This window comes from Hippoglossus hippoglossus, chromosome 16 (genome assembly GCF_009819705.1).
Source record: "Hippoglossus hippoglossus isolate fHipHip1 chromosome 16, fHipHip1.pri, whole genome shotgun sequence".
NCBI classification, from domain to species: Eukaryota; Metazoa; Chordata; class Actinopteri; order Pleuronectiformes; family Pleuronectidae; genus Hippoglossus; species Hippoglossus hippoglossus.
Genome location: NC_047166.1, coordinates 13,673,925 through 13,689,183, shown reverse-complemented (window position 1 = coordinate 13,689,183; position 15,259 = coordinate 13,673,925). Strand labels below are relative to the sequence as shown.

The 15,259-nt window shown below is 42.8% G+C and overlaps 2 protein-coding genes across 2 annotated transcripts; both read left to right on the top strand.

Moving 5' to 3' along the window:
• Nucleotides 1–7,343: 7,343 nt before the first annotated feature.
• Nucleotides 7,344–8,261, top strand: fabp4b (fatty acid binding protein 4b). Its single transcript, XM_034611769.1, has 4 exons — nucleotides 7,344–7,504; nucleotides 7,633–7,805; nucleotides 7,895–7,996; nucleotides 8,140–8,261. Exons 1-4 carry the CDS (start codon nucleotides 7,432–7,434, stop codon nucleotides 8,188–8,190), a joined length of 399 nt encoding a protein of 132 aa, XP_034467660.1. The 5' UTR covers nucleotides 7,344–7,431; the 3' UTR covers nucleotides 8,191–8,261.
• A 1,734-nt stretch (nucleotides 8,262–9,995) lies between these two features.
• LOC117777171 (protein FAM8A1-like) lies at nucleotides 9,996–13,300 on the top strand. The gene is made up of 5 exons (XM_034611768.1): nucleotides 9,996–10,491; nucleotides 11,374–11,494; nucleotides 12,014–12,137; nucleotides 12,267–12,406; nucleotides 12,509–13,300. Exons 1-5 carry the CDS (start codon nucleotides 10,038–10,040, stop codon nucleotides 12,651–12,653), a joined length of 984 nt encoding a protein of 327 aa, XP_034467659.1. The 5' UTR covers nucleotides 9,996–10,037; the 3' UTR covers nucleotides 12,654–13,300.
• Nucleotides 13,301–15,259: the final 1,959 nt, after the last annotated feature.

Genomic DNA, 15,259 nt, shown 5'->3' with positions numbered 1-15,259 from the left:
TTGTGCTTTTTGGATAGGTAAAGCCAAGGGGGATATGTTCACTTCCTTGTTTCTTTGTTTAGCAGGAGCTTTTTTTTGCAAATCTTTTTTCTCCTCTGAGGATCCCTCCTCAGGTCGTAATACTGACACCAGGATTTCAGCACTGGCTGCCAATTACAGGGCTTAGAGTCAATTATAGGGCATGAGCAGCATTTCAAGAAGACTCTGACAATACTTTGAACTCTGATATGGACAATTTTATGCTGCTTTGAAATAAAACAAAACAAGAAAAAAAAACACGAATGACCTGAGTCCCACCTGAATAAATACAATATATTTCACCCCTTTTTTCCGTAATGGTGCGCACTCCTGCACAATGGCCCCTAACAATCATATTGTTCATGGGGTTTACAAGAATGCTGCCCATTACCAGTTAACTTGCAAGTCCACAATGGAGGGAAGGCAGATCATAAGACTGGTTCCCAAATAAGCGCAACAGGAGACAGCACGTGATGTTGACACAAAGAAAGGAGGACCAGGGAGCGGGCTACTTTTAAGACCACACATTGTATTTCCACAGGAAAAACATTGTTTGCATATCAATGGAGTGTGTGCCCGTGTGTATGTGTGTGTGGTGAAATGGAGGGAGGTCTGGGGCGCTAATTGAAATGTATCTCCTGGTTTGCATCACGCACAGGGGACCTCACAGGCACTGGCCTTATGAATTATCAAGTCAAGTTAAGCTGAAGAAAATGTGTGTCTTCTTTCTGCTGTGTGTGTGTGTGGTAAAAATATTACTCTTATGTTATGTTGACCTAAATCTGTTTACAGAGTCACATTATGGGGACTTGTCTTCCTTATGGGGACAAAAAGTGTCTCAATCATTAAATCTTAAGGTGAAGACATATGATTAAGATAAAGTTAATGTTAAGTAGATGTTAAAAGTAGGGTATAGGAAAGCAGGTAGTAACTGTAGTAAAGGCTGGAGTAAGTCTCCAGGAAATCAATGTAATGTCCTCATGAGTCATGGAGATATAACTGTGTTTGTGTGTTTGTGTGTGTGTGTGTGTGTGTGTGTGTGTGTGTGTGTGTGTGTGTGTGTGTGTGTGTGTGTGTGTGTGTGTGTGTGTGTGTGTGCGTGCGTATGTGCGTGTGTGTGTGTGTGCATGTGTGTCTGTCTCTATGTCTACACTGACATTACATTCACTGCCGGAGAAAATCTGTGTATAACACTGCATGCATGCAACACAAGCATGTCTGTCTCTGAAAATCAACCATGCTGTTAGGAGGAGGGTTTTTGTGGCTTGTGATTTTTATTTCCATGATGCAATTGGCAGTAAAAGCTGATCAGTGATTATGAAAACTAATATTTTTAGACACAAGAGAGAGAAAATAGCCAATTTATGGTGTGTCACAAGTTTATTAAAAAAAAAGAAGCAGTCTTTTTTTCGAGCCGGCTCCTTTCCCAGTGGATGCTCTGTGCCAGCTGTCTGTGCTGCAGTAAAGTACTGCTTTCCCAAGCTCCGACCTGTGGGAAAATCTGTTGTGGCCAGTAATTGATTCCGCCCTGCCAGCCCCATTACTCTCCACTGCAGTCAAACTGCCAGTGATCTGCAGAAAGCCTGTTAGCACAGCCCCTTCTCTCTTTCTCTCTCTCTCTCTCTCTTGCTCTCACTCGCACAAACATGCATCAGAATCCCACCACGTCCTATTGTTAGCTCCGCCATTATTTCTATCTGCCCCTGTTCGTGTCTGATGATTATGTTTGACTCGTCAACTGTTGTCTTTGGGTGGTTTTCATTAGAATCTCTGAAATGCGAACAATACATAACATTACAATACATGTTCTGTTTTATTCTGGCAATCCTACTTTGCCAAAATATATTTTTTCTAACAAAAACTGTGTCATTAAATTCCTTATCTTGATTTTTTTTTTTTGCAGCATTACATTGGCACATTTAACTTGTTCCATGCATCCACAGCTATAGTCCCCCCCACAGTCACATGTCCCTTTGATTGAAAGAGGATTTACTGGTTCACCAGTGAGATTCCATATGCATTAGTGATCCTTGTCATCTCTGAACAGGATGAGTTTGTTGGTAATTTGGCTGCGGGGCTGCACGGCAGAACGACCCCCCTGGAACTGCCCCCTCTCTGAAAGTGTGTCATGAAATATTAAGTACAGTCATCTGCTGAGATGGTTGAGTTGCTTGTCACAGCTTAACACTTACCACATGTCTAAATAAAGGTAAGTGCCCCCCCCCCCTCCAATTAATCTCCAATTAGGGGCTCGGCTCTGTGCGTTCGCATCTGTTTCCCAGTCTCAACTCAGCAGGTGGGGGGGACTCTGCGTGTGTGTGTGTGTGTGTGTGTGTGTGTGTGTGTGTGTGTGTGTGTGCTATGGGCTACATGAGGATTATCAGGCACTGGACACAGGGCAGGGATAAAGGGGCTGTTTTCTGACACTTACTGTATTCACATGACTTTCATGCTGCTCCGCGACCATCAGTCCTCGCCACACCGATTACATTTAGAACACAGCCTATATAAAGCTGCAGCAGAGAGGGACACATGATAGTGACCTATGCAAAATAGTGGTTCCATGTGAGATGCGGAGAGACATAAGAGGCCTCATGGCGAGTGATTTATCAGGGATTCTCATGACTCTGTCAGGCTTTATATAACTACCAGCTGAGGGGTGCACTTTCCCATGTTGTAAGGGGTCAGGAGGCCACCCCTCTAAGCACTGTGACAGTTGTGTTTCACACAAGAATTCCAGCCCACTGATGGGGGATCTAAGAGAGCATGAAAGAGGAGCAGAGAACTGTACAGTGTGCATCACTTTAGCTTCTGGTAAACCCTCCGCCCACTGCGCCCTGCACCCCATGGGCAGCTCTCCCTGCACCTCTCCCTGTGCTGAAAGAACAAGCAGTGTCTCTGTGAGAGGCAGCCCCCCCCATCCACATCCACACACACACACACACACACACACACACACACACTCCCCAGCCCCACTGTCGGTGTGCTGCAAACCAGAAGCCTGAGGCGCAGGGAGCGTGTGGGATGAAGGGATGAGAGAGAAGATCAAAGCAGGAGGCATGAAAAAGCTCAAAGCACACAAGCAAGAGGCACCTCTCTGACCCCCGCCTCACACACACACACACACACACACACACACACACACACACACACACACACACACACACACACACTGAACAGCAGAATGGTCGTCGCCCACCCCGGCCTTCAGTTCCCTCTCATCCAGCAGCCATGTAAAAAGGCAAAGAGGAGAGGGCACGTTGCTCAGGTCGTGTGAGCCTCTCAGCAGATGTTAGGGACCTGCTTGGAACCTGAGACCTGAAGCGATGCCTCCTGTTGGTGCCAAAGGGCGGTGCACACCCTGTTCTGACGGGTCCCTCTTGCTTTCTCAAACTTTAACATACCATTTGCATCTTCCTGCTATAAAAAAAAAAACAAACAAGCCTTTTGAAATTGGTTTACGTTGTGATTGTTCTCTATTTTAATGCATGGATGTTTTAAATTGGTATTCTATATAGCTGATGCAATGAGAAAGATTAAAAAAAATAAAAAATTCAATTAAAGAAAACAGTTTTTCAAAAGAAAGCAGGAGACTATCTAAAAAAAGCTTGAGTCATCTCTGGGGTTTGCTTCCAACTCACACAGATTATGGATGTGTCTGGACTGCAGCACATGAAAGGCACTGCTAAAAGGCTTTAATAGATCTCTACGTGGAGATTTATCCCCTACCTCGGGCAAAGGCTTACTCAGAATAGAAAAGGAAGTTCAGGCAGTTCAGGAAAGAATACAATAAAAACGTTCTCAAACAAGATGAAGAAACGGAAAAATAGAATCCCATGATCTGGAAACGGGTGTGAATTTATGGGTTTGTGCCTTTTTTTATTTATCATACTTGAAGTCGGCACCATCTCTTTGCCTGATTCTCGAGGGCGGCAGAAGGTTGCAGCAAAGTTCATCGTCAGCATGCGGTGACCCCAGTTTTACCTGCTGACGGATGAAGCTGTAAGTTTAGGTTTGGTAATGAGCGCGGTCAGACTTGTGAGCTACCTTGGCCCCGAGGATCCTCTCTCCATTATTCATGAGTCCTCAGGTTGGACCCTGGGAACAAGCTGAGCGAGGCCCTGTGTCAATACGAAACACTGGCCGCCACAATGGGCTCTGCCTCCAACTACACTGTTGACAGACACCAACACAAAGGAGCTGAAAGGGGTCCCCCTCCGTTCTCACACACACTGAAGAATGAGTCAGTGTGCTGCTGGTCAGAGCTGTGTTTGTACAGTATATACAGCTTTTGTCCACGGCCACTGTTCTCCCATCAATGGGGGCTGAAGTGTTGATGAAAACCAGGAGGAAAGGACTTCTCTGTGGCTGCCAGCGAGAGTTCATGTTCATTAGATGGGCTCCACGCCTGCTGGACGGCACCTGTATGTACACAGAGAAACCCCGGGTGACAGAACAAGACGTAATCGGCTTATTGGTTCGGTAAACAACATTCCAAGATATACATCACAGCCTGACCTCTCTGACCAGCACATCATTGCAGCCTGTCATTGAAGTTAATGAATAATGAATGCTTGTGGACTGTGAAATCAAATATCGCAGCCATGTGACAGTCGCATTAAGATCCTCCCCTGAGGCAGATGCTTATTCCAGTTTATGGTTTTTCATAATGACAGCTGATTTTGCATAACACATAAAGCACAGTTCTGCTGCGACAAAAGGGGAGAATCCACCTTTTTAAAGGGTCGTCAAGTAAATCATATCACGGTTTACTGAATAATAATAGAAATATTTCAAAAGTTAGAAGTATTGAGACAAAACCTGGTGTCGTGGAGACTCGTGAAGCGAACAGAATGTTTTCTTGTGTGATCTCATCGTAGAATAAAACTGGGACCTCGGGGGAGATTTCACTGCAGCTATATACTCTGTCAGCAGCTCCATTATATAACCAGAAGAGCTCCGCTGTTTCTGTTTGAATTATTTCTGGTCTGTGATAGAATACAAATGTTTTCAATGTGCTAAATGTCATCATCTCCAACCAAAGGGCTTTTTTTTTTATTCCAGTTGTTAATCCAGAAAAGGAATCCCAGGCTACCATACGATTCATTTTCAGTGTACAGACATCATTCATCTAATGCATAATACACAGCTTGCATGTCTCCTGGTGCAGGTATTTAAACCATTTTCTATTGAACCTCACTTCCTCTTTTTGTATCCTGGCTTTTTTGCCTCAACAACCACTACACAACTTGCAGGCTGAGATAAATCAGGTTAAATTGATTTTATAAAACACCACATTACTCCCACATAATGTCATAAAAGATTAAAATATGAAAGTATTGTACAAGGGGGGAGGACGTCAGAGAGGGATGTGACGTCTCAACCCGTTTTAATCGACAGAGGAGAAAGGTCACAGGGAACTCATCTGATCTGAATCCGATTTGCTCCGAGCATCTCCAATCATTTATGTTTGACTCTTTTCAACTTTAATATCCTTGAAACATCCATTAGCATTAGCTGGTGTAGCTCTTATATCAACTCAACAGAAAACTGAAGTATTCATGAAGGAAAGATTTATAGGCTATAGGTTCTATAAATGTTATTGTTTAATGAACAAACCCGTGTAGCTAACTGCATGTTTTCATTGCTCTGGCTTTTACAGAGAGGATTTAGATTGAATAATGAATTAATTTATTTATGACAACTCATGTATTATACAGTGGTGGAGTTTGTACTTGTTGACCCCAGAACAAATTGTCTTATTATATACAAACCTTGAACTTGATTGTTATTAAACCTTGAGTAGCAGAACAAGATCAACTTGATATTTTTAAATTTTGTATGTCTGGTTTTGTTTTAAATCAAATACAACTTTAATTCAGTTGCCGAAAGGCAGATTTAGGATTTTGAGTGGCTCATGTTTTTAAGTCCTATTGTAATGTGTTGCTGTAACCACTGGGGGGCAGTAAATTGTATTTGGACCTTCTGCTACAGTTGTGACAGGCCAACACTGCCAATGATGATAAGAAGAAGAAAAGAAGAAATTATAATAAAGTAATAAAGTAAGTAATTGTAACAGAACTATTTTTTAACTCTATACTTTTGCTAATTTTATCAAGCATTAAAATGCTTTACACATGTTCAAATTGATCAAAACATATTGTTTAAAAAGAAATGCAAGAAAAACTGATAAATATACAAAAGAAATTTCAAGTTTCAAAGAATTTCCATTTCAACATTTGGTTTTGGAAAAGTCTGCTTCATTTATTATCTCCCAGTTATCAACAATAGTTCATCTGCTTTCCGCAGGCGCCATCTACTGGTTAAAGTAAAGTACTCAGCCAAAGCAGGAGTGATGTGTGGCAGCAGAGGGTATCACAGTATGTGTTTTATTTTAATAAGTACTGCACAGATATAAAGTCATTCATTTTCAATGAAACCTTCAAATGCAGTTGTGGGGAAAGAAATAAGAACATTGACTGTTTACATTAACTCAGTTTTATTGTTGTCATTATCTTAATGAGTGAGTTTCACCTACATTTAGATCCCCGTAAAGTGGAGTAGGACTGAATTTAAGTAATATTTTCACTATTGAATAATCTGATATTTATTTCTATGAATCAACCCATAAAATGACAGCAAACAGTGAAAACCACCTGTTAGAATTCCCTACAGTCCAAAGTATAAGGTCTGTAGGCCTCAGATTTCGGTTTTTGTGTGAACAACAATCATGGAAACAGCAAATATTTAACATTTTTATTAGAAGTTATCAAATGAATTGTTGATCATTTTCTCAGCTAACTGAGAAATGTATTAATCCTGCACCCTAAAGACTAACCATAAACTATAGAATGTGTGTGCAGAAGGCTTAATGAGTTTTTCTTTTTTAATGTCTATTTCATTGATATGTTTACTGTTAATGTAATTATTTATTATGACTTATCCAATTGGAACAGGAATGCTATTCATGTGTCCAATAATGCACCGTCACTGTGGCTGCTGCAGGTATGTGTGGATGTGGTTGTCGCAGCTCCTCCTGCAGCAGCGACCCTGCAGCACCTCCTCCTGCAGCAGCTCCTCCTGCAGCCTCACACCAGATCCCATCAGCTCATGTGAGAGCAGCTCTCTGCTCCATCGCCCCTGCAGTTCACGCTGAGGTCAGCAGAGCTAAACCCAAACATCTCAGCTCCCATCACAGAAATCTGATTTTCAAGACGCACCCCCTGACCCCCCCTAATCAGCCCGTTGCCGTGGCAACGGCAGCACCGCTTGCTGCGGATTTGGCGGGGGCGGATCAGGCGCGTGCTCGGCCAGCCTTTAAATGTGACGTGTCCCGCGCGCGCCGGCCTCCTCCCTCGCGCTGCACCGCTGGAACGTGTTCGTGCCGCAGACCTGAGCTTGAACTCCTCCATCATGGTTGATCAGTTTGTTGGAACCTGGACTCTGTCCACCAGCGAGAACTTCGATGATTACATGAAGGCCATTGGTGAGATCGATTCACTTAGTTAATGGTGTTATGTTGATGTGGGTCCGCAGCAAGAACGTGGATGAGTTTATGAACAGCTGCAATTTGACAAAATCACATCAGTGTTAACGAGCCTCCTTGTATCTAAGGTGTGGGCTTCGCCACCCGGCAAATGGGCAACATGGTGAAACCCAACCTGGTGATCAGCGTGGACGCTGGGGTTGTTTCAATGAAGTCTGAGAGCACTTTCAAGACCACAGAGATCAAGTTCAAGATCGACGAAGAGTTCGATGAGACCACAGCCGACGGACGGCAGACCAAGGTAGGTCACGATCCTCTGTGCTCACTCCCCATCAGCCTCATTTGAGGAGAAGAATCTCGTTTCTTTTACTAAATCAAACGTGATTTCAGACCACCTTCAGTTTTGACAATGGCAAACTGGTGCAGAAACAGACGTGGGATGGAAAGACCACGACACTTGAGCGGGAGATTCAAGATGGAAAGCTGGCAGCTGTGAGTCATTGTGTTGCTCCTGTAGTTTGTAGGGGATTCTGCCCCTTGTTTAAACGTGGGTGTGGATTTCTGACAAGTGGTTTACATTTTTGATCGTCTCCTTGAAGTGTAAGATTTCTAACATTTGAACCTTGTCTCCACAGAAATGCATCATGGAGGATGTTGTTGCAGTGAGGACCTATGAGAAGGTTTAATTTGAGCCTCTGTTTCCACAACACCAAATGCACTGAGATGATGAAATAAAAGTCTGATCTGTGATACTCTGTGCATGAATAAGTGTTTCTTTGTTGGGATGCATGTGAGGTTGTGTGGGTTTAGCACTGGCATGTCTATTGATGCATAGCCAATGGCCCACTTTACTCTTTAGGGTCTTTTCACTACAGACTTTGACTTCTCATAGAATGAAAAGCAGCCACTGATAATGACTGCTTTGTTAGGATTAAGTTTCCCAGTAAGATGGAACACCAGCGCCCTGAGACTAAAGCAGCTTAATGGAATTTGGCCATCTTTAATTTACACCTGTGCTTCTCCTGGCTCTCTAAAGTCTGAAATTAATGTTCGGAGAATTTATTATGAACTTTTTAAAATGGGGCAGGGTTTTTTTCAGAATTCCTGAAATGACTTTAAAGCAACAGACCTGATGCCACAAGAGCTCTAAAGGTCAAACAAATTAGGAGGTCTCAAATTAGATATTTAACTTTAGAAATTGACTTCAATTTTTGTGCAAAAGAGAAACAAATCTCCCAGTTGGTCTCATAGGCGTGCAAATCTTTTAAAATTGATTTGGATACTAATGCAAAAAAGGCAAACTAGCATGTCCAGCATCTTGTAAGAAACCCCCTGACCGTTTCTAAGTCATGCTTCTAATCTGAGTGGACACTGGGGGGTTGTACAAAGGCCTTTTGTTCAAATAAGAAACGGCAGCATGTCCCCCATATCAGAGCAGCCCTCCTAATGACTAGGAGGTGGGAAGGCCAAATCCCTGCTTGGGGTTAGAGCAGTGACCTCATTTGTACAAGGCCCCTTGTCTTGGACGCACAGACGTGGAGTTCAAGCAAGTGCACCTGATTTGTTTTAATTAGGGTCCTTTGGGGTAGTAGGTTTAGGCCCAAATCCTCCAAAGATTTCCAGGATTTAGTGAATGGCCATGACCCTGGGTGGTGCTCAGGCAACAAAGAATACTGACTAATGAAAAGCTGATTCATTGTCTCGAGTGCCACTTTATATAAGACCATGCACATACAGACATTGCTTTAGGCTGGGGACAATGATACACATATTAAAGATTTGGCTTGGCTTTAGAAAGCGGGTCTCCTTTGAAATGAGTTCAAACACAATCGCACCATGACTGTGAGCTGACAGATTCTTAGAAATGGCTGAAGTTCGTTTTTCTGAGAAGAACCAGCGTACAAATACGGTATGAATTATTTTGTTCTAGTATTAAAAACACAAATTGGTTGATCGTTTAATTAATAACACAGCAAATACATAACGGATTGCCTCAATTCTTATCTGTTTAAGCCTGGCCATCAGAGGGCCTCAAACCAGCTATAATTGTTTTTCACTCCAGGCTGCAGTAATGGCCTAACCACTGGGCTAATCACTAATTGGTAATAACCACTGCTGGAGGTGAACTCATTCAGAAATTAAATGATATAACATCATGAAACGTTTTACTTCCTCATTTGAATGATTAGATAAGATGAACTTGAAAACCCCATTGACAGACTCTCGCTGCAGCATTCATTTGGCAGAAGTGCCCCCCCTGTGGCTGATTGTAGTAATTGCAGGGACTGAATGGACAGTACCACTGTATCCTAATACGTAGGGGGGTCACATTTTGTCTTGAAATTGACACGCGTGTCTTGGGACTTTGTCTGTCCCTAGAAACATACTGTTTATTTTTTTTTATTATTTTCACAAGCCAATACATTTCTTAAAACATTTTTTTAATCAAGCATAACGTTTACTCCGCAGTTAACATGTCTTCGCCCAGATTATCCCGGAAGACGTTTTACGTGACGCTGCGCCATCATGAAACATGGCTGACGAGAAAAACACAAACATGGGAGTCGACAGAGAAGAGAGTAAACCGTGTTCGAGCAGAGCTGAGCCGCTCAGAGAAGAAGCTCCTCGGAGAGCAGAGCACCGGGGCACCATGGAGGGCGAGAGCCGCGCCACGGCGGAGTACTGCGAGCAGCTGCAGGCGTGGATGTGGCAGTACTACACCGGCTATGTGAACTGGCAGAGCTGGCTGGCAGCGTCAGCCATGTCCTACCCTCAGTATTTACAGTCATCCGGCGGGACAGCGACGGCCTCTGTCGATTTCATGTCCCCGCACTGGCACAACAGTCCGTTTGCTCTCCCGTTGTCGCCTTACCCACCGGCCGGGGCCTCGCCGAGCAGCGGCCGGGCAGGGGAGGCTGCAGGCGGGGCAGCAGCAGCCGGTCAGCCGCTGCAGCAGCCGCAGGAGAACGGAAACGCACCGAGACCAGGTGAACACCACTGGTTACAAGATGTCTGCTGGTTGTCTCAATGTAAACGTGTCACTGTGTTAACTTGAAGCACGTTGAGTCTGTGCTCATCAACGTGAAATGCGCTTTAGAAATAAACTCGACCAGACAACCACAGCTACTTCACTACCTGTAGTTAGAGCTTTCTACCAGAAGTTTGTGGACACCCCTGTCTGTTCCTTTGGCCTCGTGGGTTGAGTTAGATACAAAAACTTTAGAGGAAAATGCCAATGCTCTGGTATATACGATCACATTATAAACAGTAGTGTTGCTACATCTTTGTGGAAACAGTTTGAGTAAGTCCTGTTTCACCATGAAAATACATCCATGCACAATGAGGAAATGAGACAGAGTCCGTGTGAAAGAACTCGACCCCAAACTCACCACAGGGCAAAAGACTATTGTTAAGATTCATTTGATTTCCAACCAAGTCAGTCCAAATACCTGCTGCTCATAGCCCGGGATATAATTCTATCAAATTCTTAATCCTCACATATACTACAAACTACTGTTTCCTGACTTACAATTTCAAACAGTGCAGTGTGTGTAAATGTCCCCCAGGTGAAGCCCTGCCAAATATCCAGAAAAACACTCCAAGGACATTATGACCTCAGTAGCTGAAGGTAGTTACGACACCTTTGGGATGAAATGGAACACTTGACTGTGAGACACAGTTTATCACCCGAACCCTCCTGTGACTGAATGAGAGCGAATCTGTGCAGCCCGGATTCAAAGTGTTCAGGAAAGCTTTTCCTAGACGAGCGGAGCGTTCTGAATAACGCTGTCAACAATCGTATACAGCAGTCACGTTAGGGTTTGTACTCATTTGACTTGAGCTTTGCTTTTTCTAATGCTTCTCCCCAGGTCGAGAGTATAACATTCCTTCACCTCTTCAGAGACTCCTGGCTGAGATGGTGGATTTCTTCATTTTGTTTTTCATCAAAGCAACCATCATCATTAGTATTATGCACCTCAGTGGAATCACGTGAGTACAATAAATTCATGTTAGCAGTAGAGGTGGTAAAATTACGTCTGTCTTTTTAATTCAGTTGGGAAAAAACTGAATTGTAACTCGAGATGCTCTTTGGTTAAATATCATTCACTTAGCGCACTTTCACACCTACCTGGTGTAGTCCCAACCGAAACAACAGGTCAAAAGAGGTGGTCCTGATCTGGATCAAACTGAATCCTGGTTTGGTTTGTTTGCAGTGTGAAAAAGAGGCAGAAGTGGCTCACAGGATTGCTTTTAGTCTTCTAACAACATCAGACACACTCTTGACCACAAACCAATCAATGTAAAGTACAGATCGGCACGGCCCGTGTATAGGTGATGACGACAGGAGTGTGTCATCCAAAAGTCTTTAGTGTGCTCATGAAATTTCAATGTGGAATCAAAACCGACTGGATCATATGTAAACAATATAACCAGGACAGACAATACAACCTTGGTTCAGACTCTCAGGTGTGAAATCGTCCCTCACAACATTTGTCTTTTTCCCTTCAGGGATGTTTCCAAGTTTGCAATGCATTTCATCGTGGAAGAAATAGATGAGGACACATCGATGGAGGAGCTACAGAAAATGATGCTTGTGGCACTTGTGTACCGGATATTAGTGTGTTTTTATGAGGTGAGCCCTCATAAACTCTATTCTAAAACATGTAATGTGAGACAATACAGTGGTCTCAGCCTCAACTATCTAATCTTCCTCTATATAATGTTCAATAGTATTCAATCTCCTTCATCTTCCTCTCTCCAGATCGTGTGTATCTGGGGAGCAGGAGGAGCCACTCCAGGGAAGTTTCTCGTTGGACTCAGGGTCGTTACATGTGACTCATCAGTTCTGGTTCAGCCTAACAGGGTGCATGTAGTGCCAGCAACTAACGTCTCTCTGTCTGCGTGAGTAGTTCATTTCTAATATTTTCCTTCAGCAGTTAAGTAACAAATAAAACCAGCCTCACATCTTGTACTGTAACCACCGTCTCTGTGTCCCTTCTACAGATCAACCGTCAGAGCCTTGAACAAGAACTTTTCTATTGCCTTCTTTTTCCCGGCCTTCATCACACTTCTGTTCTTTCAGCACAACCGGACTGTGTATGATATGGTAGCTGGTACAATAGTTGTAAAGCGCTCCAGGGCCAGATGACGCTGAAGAGCCCACAGGAGAGCGGTACAGTGATGCTGAGCAGGCACTGTGTGAAGGTCTTTGAGAAAAGCCAGCAGAACTCCTCAGACGCTGCACTGTCCAGGTCTGAACACGCAGCAGCATTGAGGTGTTGGCAGAGATTGATGCTCATCAATATGAACAATTTTACTTTCCTACAAATTTTGGTTTGGTTTGTCTCTGACACACACTGTATTTATGTCTACATGCCACTTTCAGAATTTGTTCCTGTGCCAAAGTATGTCTCCACCGAAGACGAGAATACGCTCTTCAATAACACAAGATTTGCCTCTTTTTACAAGCTCTTGCAAACTGAGGGTGAATGTCTTGTCTCACACAGTATTTAAGTTAATAATAGTGCAAACATGAGATTATTCCTGCAGTAAAGCTGACCCAAGAGTTGTGTACTCAGACTTTTGGAGTAGATGCATCGTGCTCAGCTGCTGTAACACTCTGGTTTAAAGGGACATTTAAATTAATTGAAAGGAAAACCTGAGCACAAATACTTTTCCTTCACACGCATGTGTGTGACTGAAAGAAAAAAAAATGTATTATATATTTTATGTGATTACCTTTTTTTTTGTTTTGCATTTAACAAGATTAAATGAAACCACCACTAATTTCCTGCATGATGAGATGTCTTTTAGCTGTTTGTTGGCAGTTTGATAATTCGTATGTTTTGATACTAATTCAGAGGCCACAGTGTGTTTTCTGAACTAAAAATGCATTGACTCATTAATGTTACAATACTGTTTGCCTTATGTAATGAGGGCATACTGGCATCAAAAAGAATTCAGACTCCTTCACCTTTTGCACACTTTTAGTCCAAGGAGGTTTTCATCAATGCTTGTTTGTTTGTTTGTTTGTTTGTTATTTTGTGGTGGGGTGGGTGGGTCATCACCTCAGGAGAAACCCATTGAATTTTGATGTGGATCAGGGGGCGGTAACAGGATTTTCCCTTTCTTTAACATTGTGTTTTTTCATAATCTTTGTTGATTTCTCTGAGAAGAATTCATGAAATTTGAAAAAATAAATCAGGCATGTTAAGGGGACTGATATTTATGAGTGTTCACAATTTGGTTCAGATCCAAATAAAAAGCCTCTAGTGAATTTAAACGTGGTTTCATAAGGGCACCGTTTGGCCTTGGAAGGAGTCTGAACTCTACTGAGTGTCTATCCAGTTGTATGTAGATTTCCTTCCATATCTCTACACTCAGTAATCCATGATGAGAATGTGAAAACACAAGTCAAAGTCCCTTCCAAGATACTTGGTCCCTCTGGCAGCAATTACAGCTTCAAGTCTTCTTGGGTAACTTACTTGTCTCACCTAGATTTGTAAAGTTAGTTTCATTCTTGCCTGCAGATCCTCTCAGGCTCCGTCTGAGTGGGTGAGAAGTGCCTGAACTGCCGTCCTCATGTTTAGGTTTCGGCTTCATCTGGGCCACTCAAGGACAGACACAGGCTTGTCCCAAAGCCAGGACAGTGTTATCTTGGGTTTATGCTTCTGAGCTTCTGTGGCTGAGGGTGAATCAGCCACAGTCTCAGGTTGTGTGCACTCTGGAGGAATCTTTCTATGAACCCATTCTTTTGATTTATCTATTTTATCTTTTGAGAGAAGATGAAATTCTAAAAAAAAACGCATAAAAGTAATCATTGTCTTCTTGCTTGCTTGAGTTTGGCTCCACCTAGTGTATACTAGCTGATCAAATACACATTTTCACATGATGTAATAAGGAGGATAAGTCCACTGCATTGTTATATATCCTCCTTTATCATCACAGAAAATCAACCACGTCATCCTTCGTGGACATGAATAATTCTTTACTAAATATAAGAAAAGCCAAAACTCTTCCACTGGTTTTTAAGACAGCTCTACTCTTTTTTTCCCCTCCAGTTTTCTGTCAGGTCCCAGGTACTTTGGGACTGTGGAAGCTCCAGTTGTTGGCGAGTGTTGACGTGGTGATTGTGTTAGACCCACTAAGTGGCAGCTTCAGCTGACAGCCACAGATGGTGCTCGCAGATTACAGTGACCTCCCCCCACATGCTGCTGCCATGCACCATGCCATTACTGTAGGTAATGGAATAATATATCTCATTGACGTGAAGAGCTTTACTGGGGACCAGAAGAAAATGTAGGCACACACTACCCACCAGCATTACTGTACTGTTTACTGATGAGTGTGGCTTATACACCACACAGTCTATTGGCATAGCCCCATTTATAGTTGAGGCATGTTCGTAATGTGTTTTTGTATCAACATACTCTGGATCGCTTCCAAAGACGACGTGCAAGAGGAAGATTTGTAGAAATGGGGGAAACTTTTTACCAGAATGTATGACAAAACTGTATAAAGCTACTTTATCTTACAATAGCCCCAGCCCCTTTAGTGAATTAATCAATACCAATCAGTTATTAATAAAACAATTTAATACAATTAAAGAAAGTTAATTCTATTAGCTATAAATAGGAATCCTAATGTGGCTCTGATAATGGCAGGGCTAGAATTGATTCCTGCCGTAATGACTATACAAAGATGAAATATTATCCAAGACTTACAATGGCATTAGTCTACTCTTCAATACATGTT